The 19301-nt window shown below is 40.0% G+C and overlaps 1 protein-coding gene across 1 annotated transcript in view; it reads right to left on the bottom strand.

Annotated features, from left to right (window-relative positions):
• LRP2 (LDL receptor related protein 2) overlaps window positions 1–19301 on the bottom strand; it is a 198846-nt gene that overhangs the window by 140750 nt on the left and 38795 nt on the right. Inside the window, exons 3-8 of the mRNA XM_082396835.1 lie at window positions 18951–19073; window positions 14985–15101; window positions 3947–4057; window positions 3524–3637; window positions 2191–2310; window positions 886–1038 (exon numbers count right to left, since the gene is read on the bottom strand). Of these exons, the coding sequence (XP_082252961.1) occupies window positions 886–1038; window positions 2191–2310; window positions 3524–3637; window positions 3947–4057; window positions 14985–15101; window positions 18951–19073 (738 nt within the window). The remainder of the gene's footprint in view (window positions 1–885; window positions 1039–2190; window positions 2311–3523; window positions 3638–3946; window positions 4058–14984; window positions 15102–18950; window positions 19074–19301) is intronic.

The following is a 19301-nucleotide window of genomic DNA, read 5'->3' as shown; positions in this document are numbered from 1 at the left end:
TATATTTATTTTTCTGTTAATTTTAGTTTTCTAACTTTTGTACTATGACTATTTAAAAGGGTTCCCAAATGAAATGGCAAAAAAAAAGCCATAGAAGTCTCTTTTTTCCAGGGAAAAAAATCCCCAAAACTTTAGGGTTATAGTTAATGGCCACTGCTAGGCAACTACTAGATAATTTAGAGAGAGTACTATTGATAAAATCTAGGTCATGAATTATATTTTCTTACAGGAAAGTCAGTTGTCCACAGAATTGATGGTTGATGGTGGGGGAATATTCTACAGCTACAGGGGGAAAAGAAAAACACTGACTCAAAGTACATATCCCTGAAACCAGAAGCTTCTTGGAGTATATCCAGACAACACTTTTTCCATAGGTATAAGCCAGGGAATAAAATCTCCAGAACACTTTAGAGTCATCACAATTACCATTAAATCCATTCTTCCTGGGAAGGGGGAGAGGGGAGTCACAAATATTTTTAAGCTCCTCCCATCAAGAGATGGAGTCTATTTCTTCAATCCATTGAATCTGGGCTTGGTGTGACTTGTTTTGGCCAATAGAACACTTGGCAAACATGACATAAGCAGAGGCTTAAAAGACCTTGTACACTGGGCTTTGCCCTTTCCACCACCATGCAAACAAGCCTGGACTAGCCGTGCTTTTACTGCAGCATCCTGAGATGTGAGTGAGCTGGTCCAAGCCAGAAGAACTACATAGCCAACCCACAGAACTGTGAGAAATAATAAATGTTCGTTGGTTAGAGCCACTAAGTCTTGGGATTGTTCGTTCTGCAAACACCAACTGATAGTCTCTGTATTTGGCAATCTGTTATAGAGAAACAGACACACCTTTACCTGAAAGATGCCCAGATAAATTTCCATACTCACCACAGTGTTGTCCTACAGTGATATTGCTTTCATCTTCTCCTTCTGGACAATCTGAAGTCCCATCACAAACTTTAGTAATTGGGATGCATTTTCCAGACTTTGGACAAGCCCATTCATTTGGGTAACATTCATAAGTACGGTTAATTCTGCTTTCTGTGGGGAAAAAAGAGAGAGTTACTACAGGCCACATTAGAGGCAGAGCCAACTCTTTTTCAATACATGGTTAAGAGAGGATAGAGATCAGGTAGACAAGAAGTCTACAAATGACCTATATTTCACAGTAAACTAGTAGTTTCTAACTCTACAACTGACCTTTTATTGAGATTCTAAGCAGTGGCAAATGGCATTAAGTTCCACTCTTTCTAGGGGAGGCAACTCCCAGCCAGGTTATAAGAGGAGGAAGCAGAAATGGGCCTGAATTATCAACAAACTAGATGAATAACCCATAGCAGAACATTTAGTTAATTAAATCAGGAACAATAGAACTAGGGCTATCAAGGTAATGCCAGGATTCCTATGTTGGTTTTTATGTGTGTGTGTGTGTCATTTTGAGTTGTTCAGTTTGTTTTGTTTCTTTAGTGAAATGTCAACAGTGTAAGAAACACCCAAATGTAGGAAAACAACTTCTTGGATCACTGAAACATGAAACCAATGGATGTTCCCAGAACAAGCATCATTCTTAATATAAAGATCTTACAGAAAAAGCTGAACGAACTTTTTGGCCAACCCAATACCTGGGGCTAGACCCGCAAAGGTGACGTGCTTTATTCATGGGTGTCAGCAACTTCTGAACTGTTGGAGGTACTGCTGTTGATAACAGCACAGTGAAGGGGGTGAATATCACTGACAATCTCCTTCTCACTTCCCTGGAGAGTGGCCTTTCCCACGACTAACAATCTCCAGCTCCAAGTCATTTTTCAAGGTTATAAGGTCTTAAGACAAATCACATTTTCCCTCCTTCCCCCAGCCTACTTTTTTTATATAGATACATCTAATTAAAATAAGAGTCTTAAAGGGAAAACCTCGGATAGGGCTATAGACAGGGGAGAGACTGTCCTACCTATTTGGCCTTAGTGTTAGGAAGGAAAGGATTATAATTTATGCTATATTTGAGTTTTGGGTCTTTCTTAGGAAAAGCTTGTGGAATCACCTCTTTCCTCCCCATCCACTAATTCCCCTTAAGCCCAGCCAATTCAGAAACTTGCATGTCACACAGATAATTTCTAACAAGGAAAGTAGGAAAAACAAGTTCTGGAAAACACTTTAAGAAAACACTTTCCAATCAGAAGCTCTTCCCCTCCTTACCGCATCCATCTTCATCGGCATTATCTACACAGTCACCTTCTCCATCACAAACCCAATTTTGATTAATGCAGAAGCCGTTGGGGCAAGTGAATTCGTTACCTTTGCAGGTCTGATAAGAACCTGGAAGAAAATGACAGCTGCACTCCAAAGATACAAACCACTCAGAAAAAATCAAAGTGCTCACCTTGCCACCTAAACTGAGCTCCTAGAAACTGAAATTTCTATGCCCATTTAGTCCCTTAACTATCTTGACAAAAATGAAAAAAAGGAGGAAGAGAAGGAGAAAGAAGAGGAGAAGGAGGAGAAGAAAACAGCAGCTTTGGGTCCAGGACATGAACTCAGGTGCATCAAGATTAAAAACAAGACAGTTATGTTATAGGTTGTCACAGAACAGAGGACGCAGATGGACAAAGATGCTATAGACACGCCAATGGCCAACATTCTCTTACTTGACCACAAGCACAGACATTGCTATCTAGGACCTAATGATTCTGAGTAACTCATTCCATGATGTCACATTCTTCTCAATGCAGTCCCTGAAACAAGCACAGGTGCCAGAAAAGAAATCAGGCATGGCTCACAGAAAATTAGAGTGATACTGAAAATATTTAACAACCCTTAAGGCATGGTTACCCACCAATCAAAATGGGTGTGGAGAAAATCCTACATTCTGGTAAATAAGTGACCACCAAATTAAAAAAAAAAAACCTGTCAATTTATTGGAATTTATAAAACTCTCTCATGGAGATTTCATATTCTAATAAAATGAGTCCGGAGGTGGCAACAATGAGAGCGTTCGTGTACATTGCAGGCAATATCATGGAAAGAAAAGGAGGGTCAGAGTGAAAATGTGGAGGTAACAAAAGCCACCTGCAACCATACTGAAACTTTCCCGACTTGTGATTTTAATGTGGTAAGAATTTCAAAGTAAAGAGGAGAGTTAGGGTCATTACTATTAGGGACCTTGTCTCCCTTTCTAAGCCCTTCTCTCACTCTGTGAAGGTTATTAGACCCATTCCTGAGATATGAGTAATTTGAGAGTCCAGTGATACAATACACTCTGTATCTTTGTAGCCTAAGGAAAGAATGCAAATTGTCCATCAGCAACCCTTCAACTCTACACAGATCCTTGGAAATTAAAGAAGTCCAAGTTCAGCAACACTGCTGAGGCTCATGCCATGGGCCCTAAATGACAGTCTGGCTCCCTTTGCCATCAGCCATAGTGACTCTGTGATTTTAAAAAAGTAGCACATTGGTAGGGAGAAAAAAAAAAAAAAACGCAAAGACAAAATCACTCCTAACAGCACGACCCAACGTAAGGAAATCACCGTACTGCAAGAACGTTCATCACTGCCATCTTCACAGTCAAGGTCATGGTCGCAGACGTAGGTTTTATAAATGCACTCCCCACTGCCACACTGAAACTCACTGCGCAGGCATCGGTGAGCTGGGACACAAAGTTAAGAAGGGAAAGAAAAGAGAGAAATTCAATTCCACTGTAGCCACTTAATTTCATAGGAAGATTCTGTCTCAAGTTTAAAGAGAGATTCTTACTATGCAGTAGTGTTCTGGTAAATGTTTAATAACCAGTTCTCCAGGAACATAAAAATCCTCACGTGTACTATCTGCCAATTTCCATGGTGTAAATACTCCACCGTGGCTGACTTCAAGCTACCAACATGAATTCACTGAACACAAACTTGAGAAGAAATGTGCATAACTGGCCAGTATAAACCAGCTTCACCATATTACTTACTGCAGTTGAGTTCATCAGAGGTGTCTCTGCAATCCATTTCCCCATCACACTTCTGACTGGTGTTATAGCAGGCTCCATTGGCACAAGTTTGCTGCTCACATATTGGGTATCCTGAGAGAATGGAAAGAGCACACAAACCTTAAATGAAGACGTTGCTTTAGCAATCACTTCTTGAGTGACTACTATATTCTAGACACTAACTGCTAAGCATATATTGGTAAACAAAAGATACATTCTCTGGATAACCTAAGAATGACACAAACAGCAAATTACAAACTGGATTACATGCTTAATGTGGGAAGTACAGAGTGCCGTGAGAGTGCATAGTCGGGGGGAATGGGAGCCCAGGGAAGTCTCCTCTGAAGTGACTTTCGAGCTTCAAGTTGAAGAATGAGAAGAAATTCAACTTATTTCAAAATGGAACCTTCATTTACATAATACAAATAACATCGCAGGAAAGTAATGTACCACCACATATGCTTTGGGAAATGAAGGGCCAGTTCTTTGGCTGGAGGGTCATAGAAAGAAAACAGGCCTAGAAGCCAGGAAACCTGGGACCTGGGGTACAACTCAGTACCTATTTACTCTTACTCAAGTTGTTCATCCTCTGTGTCACCACTTCCCCATCCACACATTTGGATAAGTTCCTTCACAGGGTATAGGGACCTCAAAAGACAATGTCTAGTAAAGCTTTTTGAAAAGCCCAAATAATTGCTACCATATTATGCACATATGGTCACTTCACTGCTATTAACCCGATGCTTAACTCTGGTTTTTGAGGTCTCACTGGAAAAATCAGCATGTCCCTTGAAGAAAAAAGGTACTGTCAGTCTCTCCCCTGTGCTTCTCCAGACTTGGAACATGTATCTCTCATGACCCCTAAGTGTAGGCTTCATCCTGTTGGTTGATATCTGTTTCCCCCATGACATCATGAAACCCTCTGAGATCAAGGATCCTGTCTTACTCATTTTAAAATCCGCATCACTCAGTACAGGGACTGGGTCATTACTCACTGTGCTCAAGAAATGCTTGGTATTGCTAGAGTTATCACTTAAAAAAGCTTTTAAAAATAGTTTGAATGTCTGCCTTTTATGATCTTTTAATAGCCTCCCTCTCACAAGTATTATATCTTTCTTGGTCCATTCTTTGTTCCATTAAAGATTGTTCGCATAATGATTCTCAGATTCTCTTCTGATTTCTTTTTAAGTAAGAAAAGGGTATGTCTCCAACACCAGAGAGCACAGTCCCATTTTGTGAAGTCCCCCAATAAAGGAATAAGCACAAATATTCTCATCTCCAGAAGTTCAAAACTAGTCTGTTAAGTGTCTTTAAATCCTTTAACTGCCAAAGTTACATGTAGTCAAATCATATACTAAAATGGAAGGCACTTAATAACTGATTAAAATTTTTAATTTTTCTGAATTTTATTTTATTTTTTAATAGCCCAAGAACCAGCTAGTGTTTAGGGTTATTGATGTCTTTTCATCATTGAGATGGTGCACATTGCAAATGCACCTTCAAAGGGTCACACAGCTCAGTTAAGTAATTCTGCCTTCAAGAGATGCCTAGAAGCCAGCTGAGTCCAGCAAGCGATTCCTTTCCCCCATGTGGCGGATAGCGTTTAGGGTCAGTATGCCATCTAGCCTTTTAAGAGAGCAGCAGGCAGGAAAGAAATCTTAGAAAACCCAACTCTTTGCAACAGAGAAGTTATCTATCAGGAGGAAAATTTGTCTGGGCTTGGACTGTGACTCTTTCATTTAGGGTGATTATTGTAGATATGAAGGATCTGAGACAAATACGCTGGGCAGATCTCTTGCTCTCCCTGTCCTGCTTTTTGAGAACCAGTCCCATAAAATTGAAAACCAGTATCCACTAACAAGACTAAAAGTTTGCTGACGTGGCTCATTCCCCCAACAAACAACAAGGCCAGCTTGATGTCATCAGAGAGGGTATTGGAATGGTTAGAGGTCAGCAGTTTGACACTTGGAATGAAGAATGAACAGCTTTCTTGTCTCCGTCCACACCGATAATGAATCTCTGTCAATCAGCTAAGGACTTGCCTCAACCCCTGTACACCTTCTGGTCTCTTCTGTGCATGATTAAGTGGAGGGGTATGCCCATAGGAAAGACTGCACAGAACCAAGACACAAAATACACAAAAGATTTGGAAAACTGTTTCCAAAACTTTTTCCCCCTTTGGATACCCACACAGAGGGAACAGGTCCAAGTTGTACACTAAGCAAAGTAAGAAATGAACAGATTCTACTTCCTTTAAAGATTTTTATTGCTAACAGTATTAATTAATGGGTTTCAATCTACCCCAGAAAACAGGAAGTCACAATACTTTGTGATAGGGGATCTCTAAAGTCTTACTTTTTGGTTTTTTTGCCTGGAGAGTCTGAGTCTAACCTTGTAAACTTTTTCCTATGGAGCAAATCCATCATGTAGCTGAAATGTCCTACAGGACTTCAAGTAAAGGGGAAGTGTAGTAAGAGAGGAGACACTGTACAAGAACACCAGAGAAACTCATCCTGCTAAGTTTTGTTTTAATGGAAAGATGGACAAGCACCTATTAACTAAGGCCCAGACCTCTAAAGTTTATCTGATATGAAAATGCAAGAATGTCCTCATTCACACCACCTCTTCCCTCTCCCTTCCTTTCTCCAACCTCCAAACGATACATGTCCATGTTTGCTCCTCGAAACTGGGAGCTGTCTCCAAATATACATGTCAGATTGGTGCTTGAAGACTTTTTAAATGTTTTCTCTGCTAATGATTTGGCTTGAAGCAAGAAATTTCCATGCTATAGTTCTGTTTACATAATCAAGGAGGAAGATGTGGTTTGAGAAACTCGTAGGCCTCCCAGAATGGATATCATTCACAGCACGGTAAGACACACATATTAGGCACTACTCTTTATTATCTTGACAGGAAGGCTGTAAATACAATCTGTTCTCAGAATTTGACAAAATAGCCAAAAAGAAGACAAATTGATTCTAAAGAAAGAGAGGGCCTCTTAAAGGTATATTATGACACTTAAGCCAGGATTAAAAGGAAAACAAGAAGTTACTGATATGTCCTGCCCAGACACCTGGGACTTTTCAAGGTCTTGAAGTCATCCTTTATAAGTTACTTTATGTTAGTCTGGTTCCAAGGCAGGATAATCCAGTCAGAGTAATGATTTGCCAGAAAAAGTTTACTAGTTTGGCCACCAGCACTTAGCTGCAAGTACTATCCACGAAGTTAAATAAGCAAAAACAATAATAATCATCAATAACATGTATTGAAAACTATGTGCCAGAAGCCTGTTCAAGTACTCAATGTGTATGAACTCATTGTGTTCTTACAACAACCCAGTGAGGTAGTTATGCTACTGTTCCCATTTTATAGATCTTATATACATGCCTCTCTGAGGTACAGAGAGGTTAAACAATTTGAAAAAGGTCATACAACTGGTAAGCTGGAGAACCTGAACTCAAATTCAGGCAACCTGGCCCCACTACGCTTGCTCCTAACCACTATAATAGGTATTGCTACCACTTACAGGCTTCAGAGTAATAGGAAGAGAAAATTACAGGAGGAAGAATGAAATTGAATGAAAGGAAATAATCTTAAAAAGATAGCATGAAAAGAAAGAGAAGAAGCAACGCAAGGGAAAGTTTTTCTTTCTTCCATTCAGTTTCTCATTCCACTTTGGGAAGTCTGGAGAAGTGAGGCCAAATTTAAATTTCATCAAATTATGGCATATTCTACTAAGGACTTCAATCTGGTATAATCTAAGAATTCCAGGAAACCCTATGCTAGGAAACAGAGCTTTCCAAGAGTACCAGGACAAACAAGAGAGTCCATACCAAAAAAACAGACCACAGAGCAGCAGGAGACCAACCTATTCCTCTCTGACCCGCCCCCATCTCCTTTGTCAGTCAAATTCAAGTCCCTGAAGTGACTGTCATCATGTACTGGCATCTAGGGAGTGCAGTAATACACAAGAGGACAACAGAGAAGCATTTCCTGCCTCTTTCCAAAAATAATTTGAAGAGCCTTTCAATGAAAAGCGTATACATAATATTTATAAAATGTGAATAACAATTCAGTACCTTGGAAAGAGAAAGTAAATATGGTCTTCCCAAGGGCTACTAGAATTGGACTAACATCAAGTTTAGTCTGAGCAGCTTTCAGGAGCCTGAAGCCAAAAAGGGAAAGACATTAACTTATAGTTTCCCTTACCGCCCTCGCTTTGAACTACTGGGTCTGAAGTCCTAAATCCCTATCTGGTCTCTATCCATGGTGACCTGATCTCAGACCTAAGTTTAAAAAAGCACCCAAGAGGCCTGCTCTGAAGAGTTTGGATATGCAGTACCTCTTTCTTCTCATACACAGAACTATCACCAAAATCTGCAGAGGAGGTAAAGACTGACATAGTTCTAATTTTTTGAAAAATAATAAAAATCTCACATTGAGCCCTAGCATTGGAGTCACTGAGCCACAGGATGGACCACCGTGCCTCAAATGCTCCAGGGAATAACGCAACACATATTTATTGAAATCCATCCTCCTAGACACCGTGCTAAGAACTGGATAAAGAGATTATAAATGAAATTATAAGTGAAGTAACACAGCTTTTCTTTTTTTTAATTTATTTATATATTTATGGCTGTGTTGGGTCTTCGTTTCTGTGCGAGGGCTTTCTCCAGTTGCGGCAAGCAGGGCCCACTCTTCATCGCGGTGCGCGGGCCTCTCACTGTCGCAGCCTCTCTTGTTGCGGAGCACGGGCTCCAGACGTGCAGGCTCAGTAATTGCGGCTCACGGGTCTAGTCGCTCCGCGGCATGTGAGATCTTCCCAGACCAGGGCTCGAACCCGTGTCCCCTGCATTGGCAGGCAGATTCTCAACCACTGCGTCACCAGGGAAGCCCAACACAGCTTTTTAAAACTATTTCGTTCAACAGATAGTAACGGGACTGCTAAGTACTAGAGAGAAAGTGATGAACTTCATAAAATCCCTGCTCTCATGGAACTTACATTCTATTTAGGAGGGTGGAAGGACAGACATTAAAATAAATGAGAAAGAGTAACAGTGAGGAGTAGCTCTCTGATAAGGTGTTGTTTGAACAAGAACTATTAGGGTTATCAACATGGAGGTCACCGGTGACACTGACAAGAATGTTTTTGGGAGATCTGGAGATGGACTGTTTTCAATGAGTTCAAGAAAGAAAGAAGGAGAGGAAATGGAGATAGACAGTGATTAAAGACAATTCTATGTAACTTTGCTGTGAAAGGGAGCAGAGAAGTAGGGTAACAGCTGAGAGGGATCTTAGGGTCTTTTAAAGGATGGGAGATATTTATAATGTGCTTGTAAGATGAAGACTAAATAAGAGATTTTTCTCTTTCCTCAAGGTTTCAGGGTTCTGAATCCTATCTCAAACTGCTGGAAAAAAAAGGTCCATCTGTGATATGGTATGTAAGATGGGGTCAGTCTGCTTCTTCCTTCTCACCTCGAGTAGAGAGAATAGTAAGAGCAAGGCGCAGTGGGGCTGAGTTTGATGAACATGTCGGTCACCAGGCATCACTGTCCAAAGAAAGACTTATCCCTCCTCTTCACTCCCTCCCAGTTATGCCCCCAGTTGGAGTTTCAACAGTTAGAAATATAAAGTTAGATATACAAAATTCTAAAGAACAGAAAGTCAGTAGAAATAAAACTTCAGAGACGAAGCCGCCCCAGTGGCAGGCAGACCAAATACTGCTGATTACCGGCAAGAAAGCCTTCATTGTAACAAGGATTTGACCCTTTCTTTGGCATTCCTAAGTAACAAAAGAGAAGTGCTGCAAACCAATGATAATTAGCAATAGTTTTACTCACACCAAAAGCATGCTAATATGGTACTTGATAAAGATGAAATAATCTGTTAACTTAACTAAGAAAAAATTATACTATTTTTGAGCAACCGAAAGTCAGTGCAACATATTAATTGAATGACCCATAATTGCTGCATTGTTCTGATGTTTATCTTAGACTCTGAGTGAGTGGGTTTTCCTTGATGCTAATCCCATTAAAAGCAAAATGGATGGCAGTTTCAACTCTCTGTTCCTTAAAAAATAATAATAATTGACAAGCTGTTTAATAGCAGGTGCCATTTTACAGATGGCCAGACTGACGAGCAAAATAACTTAGGAAAAATGAACTTTTACCTATTTCATAGCTGTACACACACACACACACACACACACACACACACACACACATATATATATTCAGAAAGTTCTCAGACAGTAGAATAACCAAAACTATCTGCCTTATGCATATAGGAACACAGCAGACAAAAAGACCAAATATGAAACTATTTCAAGGATAATCTTTTTATTGGGACCTTAATACCCTTGCCTTTCTTGCCATCTCACCCATTTCTTTTCCCTCCCTTCTCCCTGCTTCCCTGAGTGGACCCTTACACACCATTCATTGTTATGTAAAAGGAGTGCTTGGAATGGACACAAGGTGCTCTGTCTTGGAGCTCAAGACCTTGATCTTAGAAGCTTGAAAGGGTAAGAACTATATCCTAGGGGTCTGATCTGACAGGCGGGACTATGAACTACAGAGTCAAGCTTCCTGATCCTTTCAAATATTTGGGGAAAAGAAATAAGTCCTTCTTGGCAGTTTTCCAACATCCACCACTATATTTAAGTGGTCTCTAGTGCCTAGAAGACCCATTCCTATAGACAATCTTATTTCTGAGAAATAGACAAATTAAAGCCATATTCATAAACTGATTCTAAGTTTGTCCAAAAGTAATTTTCCTATGCATCATGACTGCAAAAACAGAACAAAGTGTCATGTCTCACAAAAAGGTTTTCTGGCCAAGCCTCACTTAATCCTCCATCATGTGGGAACATTCTAATTTAAAACAACGAATTAAACAGTTGCTATATATCTGAAGTGACATTTAAAATAGCTAAGTACCTCTACGACTAAATGGATCTTAGCATGATTATCAATGGCTGCTAATATCACAAAGGGGCAGTTAGACATTAGGTGCCTCTTGATGGAAATACATACCTTTATATACAAAATGTTGTTGCCCTTACACACACACACACACACACACACACACACACACACACACACACACAACCTTGCATGTGTTCAAGCCTCTAGACTAGTGCTATTTTCAACTGGAGCAGGGGAGGGGAATAATTCTGCTCCCAGAGGACATTTCACACTGTCTAGAGACATTTTTGGTCATCACAGTTGGGAGGTGCTGCTGGCTTCTAGTGGATAGAGGCCAAGGATACTGATAGCTATTCTACAATGCACAAGACAGCCCCCCACAATAAAGAATTATTTGGACCCAAATGTCATTATTTCCAAGATGGAAAAACCTTACTCTAGACCTAGCTACCAATTTCTAGGAAACACAGGGGACAGAAGAACATGTTAAAGGACATCAGAGGGTGGGTGCAATGAGCAAAACCCAGACTATGGGAAACTCCAGAACAAGTCACTTGCTAACTCCAACATATAGATTTTCTTTGGATTTTTATTTAAATGACACTGTAAAAAAATAATAAGCCAATTGGAGAATTTTTAAAACTGGATGGATATCTGATTACTTTAAAGAACAGTTATTAACTTTTAGGTGTGATCATGATACTGTAATGTTTCAGTCCTTATATTTTAGCAATATAGATACTGAATTATTTAAAGACAAACTTATAGGATATATGAGAACTGCTTCAAAATAATGGAGAGAAGAGATATAGGTAAGACAAAATTAGCTATGAGTTGATGTAATCACTCTGCTTTTGATTATGTTTAAAACCTTCCATAATAAAAAGATTTAAACAATCATTTTAATAATAAAATAGCTAAGTAACCTATAGGCAAAAATGCTCTATAAACTTCTTATACAAAAGTAAAGTATTCCAAGAGCATGGGCATAGGGTTTAGACCTAGGTTAATATCCTGGTTCATCTACCCTGACCTCTTGATCTCTGTAAAGTGGAGATGGTCCTCACACCTACTTTGTAGTACTGATTAATGCGTATATGTGGAATCTAGAAAAATGGTACAGATGAACCTATTTGCAAAGCAGAAATAGAGACACAGATGTAGAGAACAAACGTATGGACACCAAGCGGGGAGAGGGAAGGTGGGATGAATTGGGAAATTGCAATTGATATATATACACTACTATGTATAAAACAGATAACTAGTGAGAACCTACTGTATAGCACAGGGAATTCTACTCGGAGCTCTGTGGTGACCTAGGTGGGAAGGAAATCCAGGAGGGAGGGGATATATGTATACATATGGCTGATTCACTTTGCTGTACAGCAGAAACTAACACACCGTTGTAAAGCAACTATACTCCAATAAAAAAAAAAAATTGAATACGATAGTGATTGATGCCCTGGGAGTGACACTCCCCTTTCCCATTTCCCACAAGAGCTCCAAACAAAGATGGAAAATAAAATGAGGCAAAAATCCTCCCCCCAGTACTGGCACTTTTTAAAGACTTTGATCCAGGTCATTCATTTCCTTCTTGTACAAATCTGGCTGTGGCCAGGAGATCAAAGCACTAACAAGGAAGTATGAGGATTCTTTTTTAATTTCCTCTGATTTGTTTTTTTTTTTTTTTACACTCTTCCTTACAGAACACATAGCAATAAATAAATGAGGTAGAGAGAAATAGGAAAAAATACCTCATTGTAAAACCCCCTTACATGTGTGAGATTCACTTTAGGGCCATGAACCCTGAAGGATTCATGACCTGTATGATTCCAGAAACAATGAGGTTTTAACTCTGGTTCAACAGTTACTTGCATGTACTTAAAAAAAATGAACAAAATCTTGATTAAGGATTCCTGCCCAGATATTTTACAAAGCTCACTTCCTTTCCTTCATTCCTTTCTATAAGAGCTGCTTGAATGCTTGTACCCTGCCAGCTTTTTTCCAGAAGGTCCGTCGGCAAAGTCATGAGGCAGCTGTATTGGTGACTTGAGACTTGGCTGCAGGGTGTTCACATGGAATAAATCCAAACAGTCTGTTTTGGCTGCCTTTTATTTTCCCTAAAATAGCATTTCCTGCAGTCCCATTGCATTTGCAATAAAGCACTCATTTTTATCCACTTGTAAATAAGGGATAAAGACGCAGACTGTTGGCTGGTGGCACAGGCCTCTGGTTCTGTTCTTGCACAAGGTAGGACTTCCTCCTTCTGTAAATAAAGTCCTTCATGAAGAGCAATCACCAGACTTGGACCAGAGGACGAACTGAGCTCTAGCTCTGCCACACACCATTTAACCTTGAACAGGCCACTCCATCCTTTGCTGGTTCAGTTACCTTATTCGTAAGACAGTGTTATAATACTGGCCCTAATGTCCTCAGAGAGGGGTCTAATAACAATAACCACTGGAATTTACATAAGACTTTGAAGTTTACATAATACTGCAAAATATAATGTATGATTTGTCTCTATTATTAATCAAAAATATTTTCTTCACTTGCCACAATATAAAGAATTTATTGTTTGCTTTACAAAGTACTCAAAGGGGAGTCCTTGACTCTGGACTTGCTATTTGTGACCTCCAGACACACACTACCGTCTCTAAAACTGCCAGTACCAAGTCTAAATTCTCCATAACTTTTCCAAAGTTAAAGAAGACCCAACCTAGAGGCAACACAATCTCTTTCAAAAGAAAACATGTAAGTTGGAAATTACAACAGAACGATACCAGAAATTCTGCTAGGAAATGGAAACATAAAGACAAATAGCACAAACTCCTCTCAAAGGAAAATAACATACAAGGGAAGAAAGCATTGGAGAAGCTTTTTGTTTTGTTTTAATGTACTGTGTGATGACAGTGAGGCTGCAGCATGAATCTGGACACACATACGAGTATTTCTTCCATTAAGAGCACAATTTGAACACTACAGGAAATAGGAACAATTTGCTCATAACCAGTTTATGTTAGCTCCCACCCTAGGCATGGCGCCATATTGGGAAGTGTAGCAAAATATACAGAAGATGGCTCTTTCATTAAGCATACAATATACCAAAGGAAGGAATTTAGAAACAGTCCAGAAAACTAAAATCCTATCAAAATGATCAAACAATAAAAGAGTTGTCCCATGAGAATAGACTAAAACCTAAATCTTTAGTTGGAAACATAATAACCAAGAAGTTTATGATCAAGGTTTCTAAGGTACACAAAATCTATCCACCGATTATTAAAATACTAGAATATTAAAATAACTCCTTGAAGTCTGAAATGCAGTATGCCAGAAAGAATGCCAGGGATAGATATATAAAAACTCAAAGAAGCTCTGGGTAAATTCATAAATGATAGACCTATAAGTGCTTTTGAGAGAAAATGGGTATGTCTGAGACTAAAGACAGAGTTAGATGGACCAGAGGACAGACACAGCAGAATAATTAGTATATTCTTGTATTCTAACAATTCTATATAAACCTCAAGAGAGGCAGATTACTCTTTACTCATTTGTAAGAAGTGATTGCACTTTCTTATTTTGCTTATGGTCATATTTAAACATTATACATAGAATACTCTGATTTGTATGCTTCATCTTGTGGTGATCAGTTACAAATTGATATAGTATTCTTCCATTACACAGATAGCCATTTTCAAAATGTAACACGTTTCCAAAGAATCTGGAAAACACTGAGTCCATAAGAGCAGAAAAACTGAGACATTTGACCTAGAAGCTTACCATGGTAACGTACTAAAAGTTAAAGTTGACCAAACTGGATTTTGTACTCATTGACTTTTTGTGATTCTATGTTAAAGTTAAAAGTTTCTTACTTCAAGACATACAGAAACTTGATGTGCTAAGGCAGGACAGACTCAGAATGTCTTGCTAAAAATAGACTCCTACAGAACATCACCTCTAATCCACAAAAGAATCTGCCAAGAGATTTCAATAACAAGAGGCATATTGTAGGCATTTCTGTCCATCAACAAATTGATTAAAATGCCAAAGGGACAAAGGTGAAACCAAATACAGTGCAAAGACTGTAAGGGACTCACGGCAGTTTTTCTCATCAGTTCCATCCAAGCAGTCTGAGGAATGGTCACATCTGAATTCTGCTGGGATACATTCACCGTTGTCGCACGTAAACTGATGGCTTGAGCATGTTCTCCCAGCTGTGAAAGGAAAAAAATATTACTTTGTAATTACTGAAAAACACAGACCAACTAACAAATATGACAGTAACATTAACCCAGCTACTCTAAGGTAGACATCTTACAATGTGAAAGCAAAAGTGTTATTATCAGGATACTATCAAAATGCCCAGAATCATATCAACATTCAAGGTTGTGAGTGTAGACAATTATATTATCAACATGTGTTGAGAATACAATATAGCTTGAAAACCTATACAGTAAAAACGATGGATGAAATAAGAATTTTTCAGGTATAGGTATTAATCAAGGATCAGTAAGGTCCCCCTCATTGAAATCCTTGTTTAAACAAGAAGGAAATATGCCAAAGGGTAAACAGTGGTTATTTCTGAGTATTAGGAATGTGGGTGATTTTTTTTTCTTTAGTGTTTTCTCTACTATATAAGCTTTCTACATTGAATACCTGTCAATTTGATAAACATAAATTTAAGCTAGCTTGATTTTATCCTAAGTTGATTAGGGTAGGTGAGAGCAGAGCACCAGTAGTTTATCAAATTTGCCTCTGGATAAAACAGACAAAATCAAATGAATCAATATTCCAAGCATCATGTGAATTCTATTCTGTGAGTCTGAGGCAGGAATTTTTTTTAATTAATTAATTTTTATTTATTTATTTTTGGCTGCGTTGGGTCTTCATTGATGCACGCGGGCTTTCTCTAGTTGCGGCGAGGGGGGCTACTCTTCGTTGCGGTGCACGGGTTTCTCATTGCGGTGGCTTCTCTTGCTGCGGAGCATGGGTTCTACGCACGCGGGCTTCAGTAGTTGTTGCGCAGGGGCTTCAGTGTTTGTGGTTCGTGGGCTCTAGCGCACAGGCTCACGAGTTGTGGCGCACGGGCTTAGTTGCTCCCCGGCATGTGGGATCTTCCAGGACCAGGGCTCGAACCCGTGTTCCCTGCATCGGCAGGCAGATTCTTAACCACTGGAAGCCCTGAGGCAGGAATTATGATGGGACTTTTTAATTGTCCACATAAAAGAGAAGCATTTGGGGAAAAGATGATCCGATAAAAAAAATAATGTAAAATTTAAAATGCAAGAGTTTCCTTATAAAATCCATACTCATTTAAAATAGTATGGAACATTGCTCATAAATTATTGCTGTAAAGTTATTTCCAGTCTCCCCAAGCAGTTGCCCTTGGTAGTTCCCATCCCCTCTATGTAGTATTATTATCAAGGGGTCATCCACCACACACTGCATCACAATCTACAGCTCAGCTTTCTTCCTACTCTGTGTGGGGAGCAAGGGAAAATGGAACCAAATGGCATATCTAGCCAAAAGATAAATAACCCATCATTCATTCATTCAGTGTCCACTTATCAAGAACCTACTATCTGCAAGACAGAATACCAAGCCTTAGGGATACAAGCTGAATAAAGCACAGTCACTGCTCTCCAGAGCTTCACAATCTAGCACTGAGTACCTACTAGGTCACCCTTTTCCTCTAGGACCTTTGAGAGGCCAGCCAGAAATATCAGAGCCCAGAACAGATTTCCTAGAAACAAGGATTTCTCCCTGCTCCCTACTATGCCTGGTACTTTTCCTTCCTCCTTTCAGTCCTTCTGAACTACTGTCCCCCACCTCCCTCCCTTTTTGCCACTCCACCTCAGATCCGGATGCGCGTAACTGGACCTGATGTAGATATGCCGTGCTCCTATCTGGCCTTGACTAGCTCCTGTCTATGCCCTCCTCAAGACTGCCATTTGTCACCACCACCACCCTCCACAGCCCTACACAGTTTGCTGGTTTCCCCTGAACCACTCTGCCCCAAGGATCACCATCTCTTTGTTGCTGGCAGACCTCATGACCAGCACTGACGAGCCCTAACAGACTGTTTAATTATACAGTCTACATTTTACCTTTACACCAAAGTCAAACTCATAAGTACTGAGAATTTCCATTATCTTCCTCAAAAGAAGGCTTCTAGTGGCTCGACTGAAAAGAGCTCATACTCCCATTGCTGGACTCAAAATTCCTGGACTTAATTCCAATTTTTTATAAATACATCCAGAACCTACTGAAGCCCACAGCATTTCCACTGCTAGTCACCTAAAAAACAAGTTCCCACATGACGTAACCATCAAAAATATCTGTTTCTTCTTTGATCTTTGTGGACAATGTCCATGTGAAAATGCCGACAGGATCTTGGCTATCTCAAAACCAACACACAGGGATGATAGATGTCCATGATTTGTGGGATGTGCATTTAATGAAACAGAATGTGGGGAAGTTGAAAGGTGAATGCTACACAGTGATCAGAGCTGGACTTTTCCAGAGGACAACTGAGGTCAAGAGCCTGAGGTGGTTCATTACAGCCTTGTTATCTTCTCTCCAATTTCCATCTCAGTCCAACTTAGACTCGCTAAAAGGTTTTAGTTTGGGGTTTTTTTGTTGTTGTTGTTTTCTTTTGTCTTATAAAAACACAGGGAAAAGATGTTGATGTTTTCTCTTCTAGAAAATTGAATTATGGGAATGTAAAATTCAGGACTTCTGCAGCTTTCATGCAATCATGAAAAGCCAATAGGCTAAAAAGACGGCAGGGCAGGGCAGAATAGTGGAAGAAAATTGGATGATGTCACCGATCCAAGGAATTGAGATTTTCCATTATCTTCCAATCAATTCCGGAACAATGCTACATTTAGGCTTCTTGGGTGAGATAATAAATTCCCTTTTTGCTTAACTGTTTTGAGTTGTGTTTTTCATTCTTTGCAGCCAAAAACATCCCCACTGATACATGAATAATTTTAAATTATACAAATATCCTTAAGAGAAAGGAATGCTACAGATGACAGACATCTTTCTCACATGTTGCCATCTTACATTCACCCAAGATTATGCTCTTGTCCAAAATTGTTTAAGCCCAATAAAACGCTCTTTTCCAGTTCCATCCCGAAGAAGTCAGAATGGAAGTGTTTCTTCCAGGTTACTGCCCTGAACCCCCTCAATGTCCAGGAATCAGCAGTCGCCAACTTGCTGAGAGTCGTCCTCTTCCTTGCTACTATTTGCTTTCTGGTTCCAGCTCATCCTACGGTGGCTATAGCAGCCGTCACTGAAGTGCCTCCAACAGACCTCCACTTCCACTCAGTCAGAAAGAAGAGAGTTTAATAGTGGGGCAGAAGGGGTGGAAGGGTTTTTTTTTGTTTTTTGTTTTTTTTAATTAATTAATTTATTTATTTTTGGCTTTGTTAGGTCTTCAGTTCTGTGCGAGGGCTTTCTCTAGTTGTGGCAAGCGGGGGCCACTCTTCATCGCGGTGCGCAGGCTTCTCACTATCGCGGCCTCTCTTGTTGCGGAGCACAGGCTCCAGACGCGCAGGCTCAGTAATTGCGGCTCACGGGCCTAGTTGCTCCACAGCATGTGGGATCTTCCCAGACCAGGGCTCGAACCCGTGTCCCCTGCATTGGCAGGCAGATTCTCAACCACTGCGCCACCAGGGAAGCCCCAGGGTGGAAGGTTTTTCCTGCACAGTGTGCTGCAGGAGCTCGTGGACTCATCCAACTGCCAACCAGACAAATGAAGACCTCCACATACAGATACCAATAAGTGTTTTGTTTCTTTCTTAAGCATAACATAACCTGAGTTAAATACTGGGAATCCATCCCATGTCCACATCACTGGCTATATTGATAATTCTTCAGCACATTCACACTTTCAGTATCATCCAACCCCTGAGTGAGATGGCTGGCACAGGTTCCCTTGTCCTTCAAGGCCCAACTCTGCATTTATAAAGATTCATTCCATTGTGTTTTGCATTTGTAACAGGTTGGAATTTAAGGTGTCCAAAGGGCCAAAACAAGATTCCTCTACAAGCGCTTACGGCAATGCCGACGTTCATCTGAGCCATCAATACAGTCTTCTTCCTCGTCACACACCCAGTGGACCGGGATGCATAGCTCCTCACTCTGACACAGGAACTGGTTGGAACGGCAAGTAGGGTGAGCTAAAATAAACCAGAAAAAAACTCATTATCTCAAACATCCACCCTATTATACCAACCAACAATGCTCGTTTCAAAAGAAGTATGTCAACTCCTGCTCAATATATTTGACAGCAAATATAAAAAACCTTAGAGCCTGTGGACTTTAACCAGTGTTCACTGTCAAGTAATCTCAGCAATGGCATCACAGCAAAATGATGATCCAAAGCAATACAAAATACAGAGAATAAA

This window comes from Balaenoptera borealis, assembly GCF_965194805.1.
Source record: "Balaenoptera borealis genome assembly, chromosome: 6".
In the NCBI taxonomy this organism is placed as follows: domain Eukaryota; kingdom Metazoa; phylum Chordata; class Mammalia; order Artiodactyla; family Balaenopteridae; genus Balaenoptera; species Balaenoptera borealis.
Note: the sequence above shows the minus strand (reverse complement) of the source record. Positions and strands in the feature narration are given on the sequence as shown.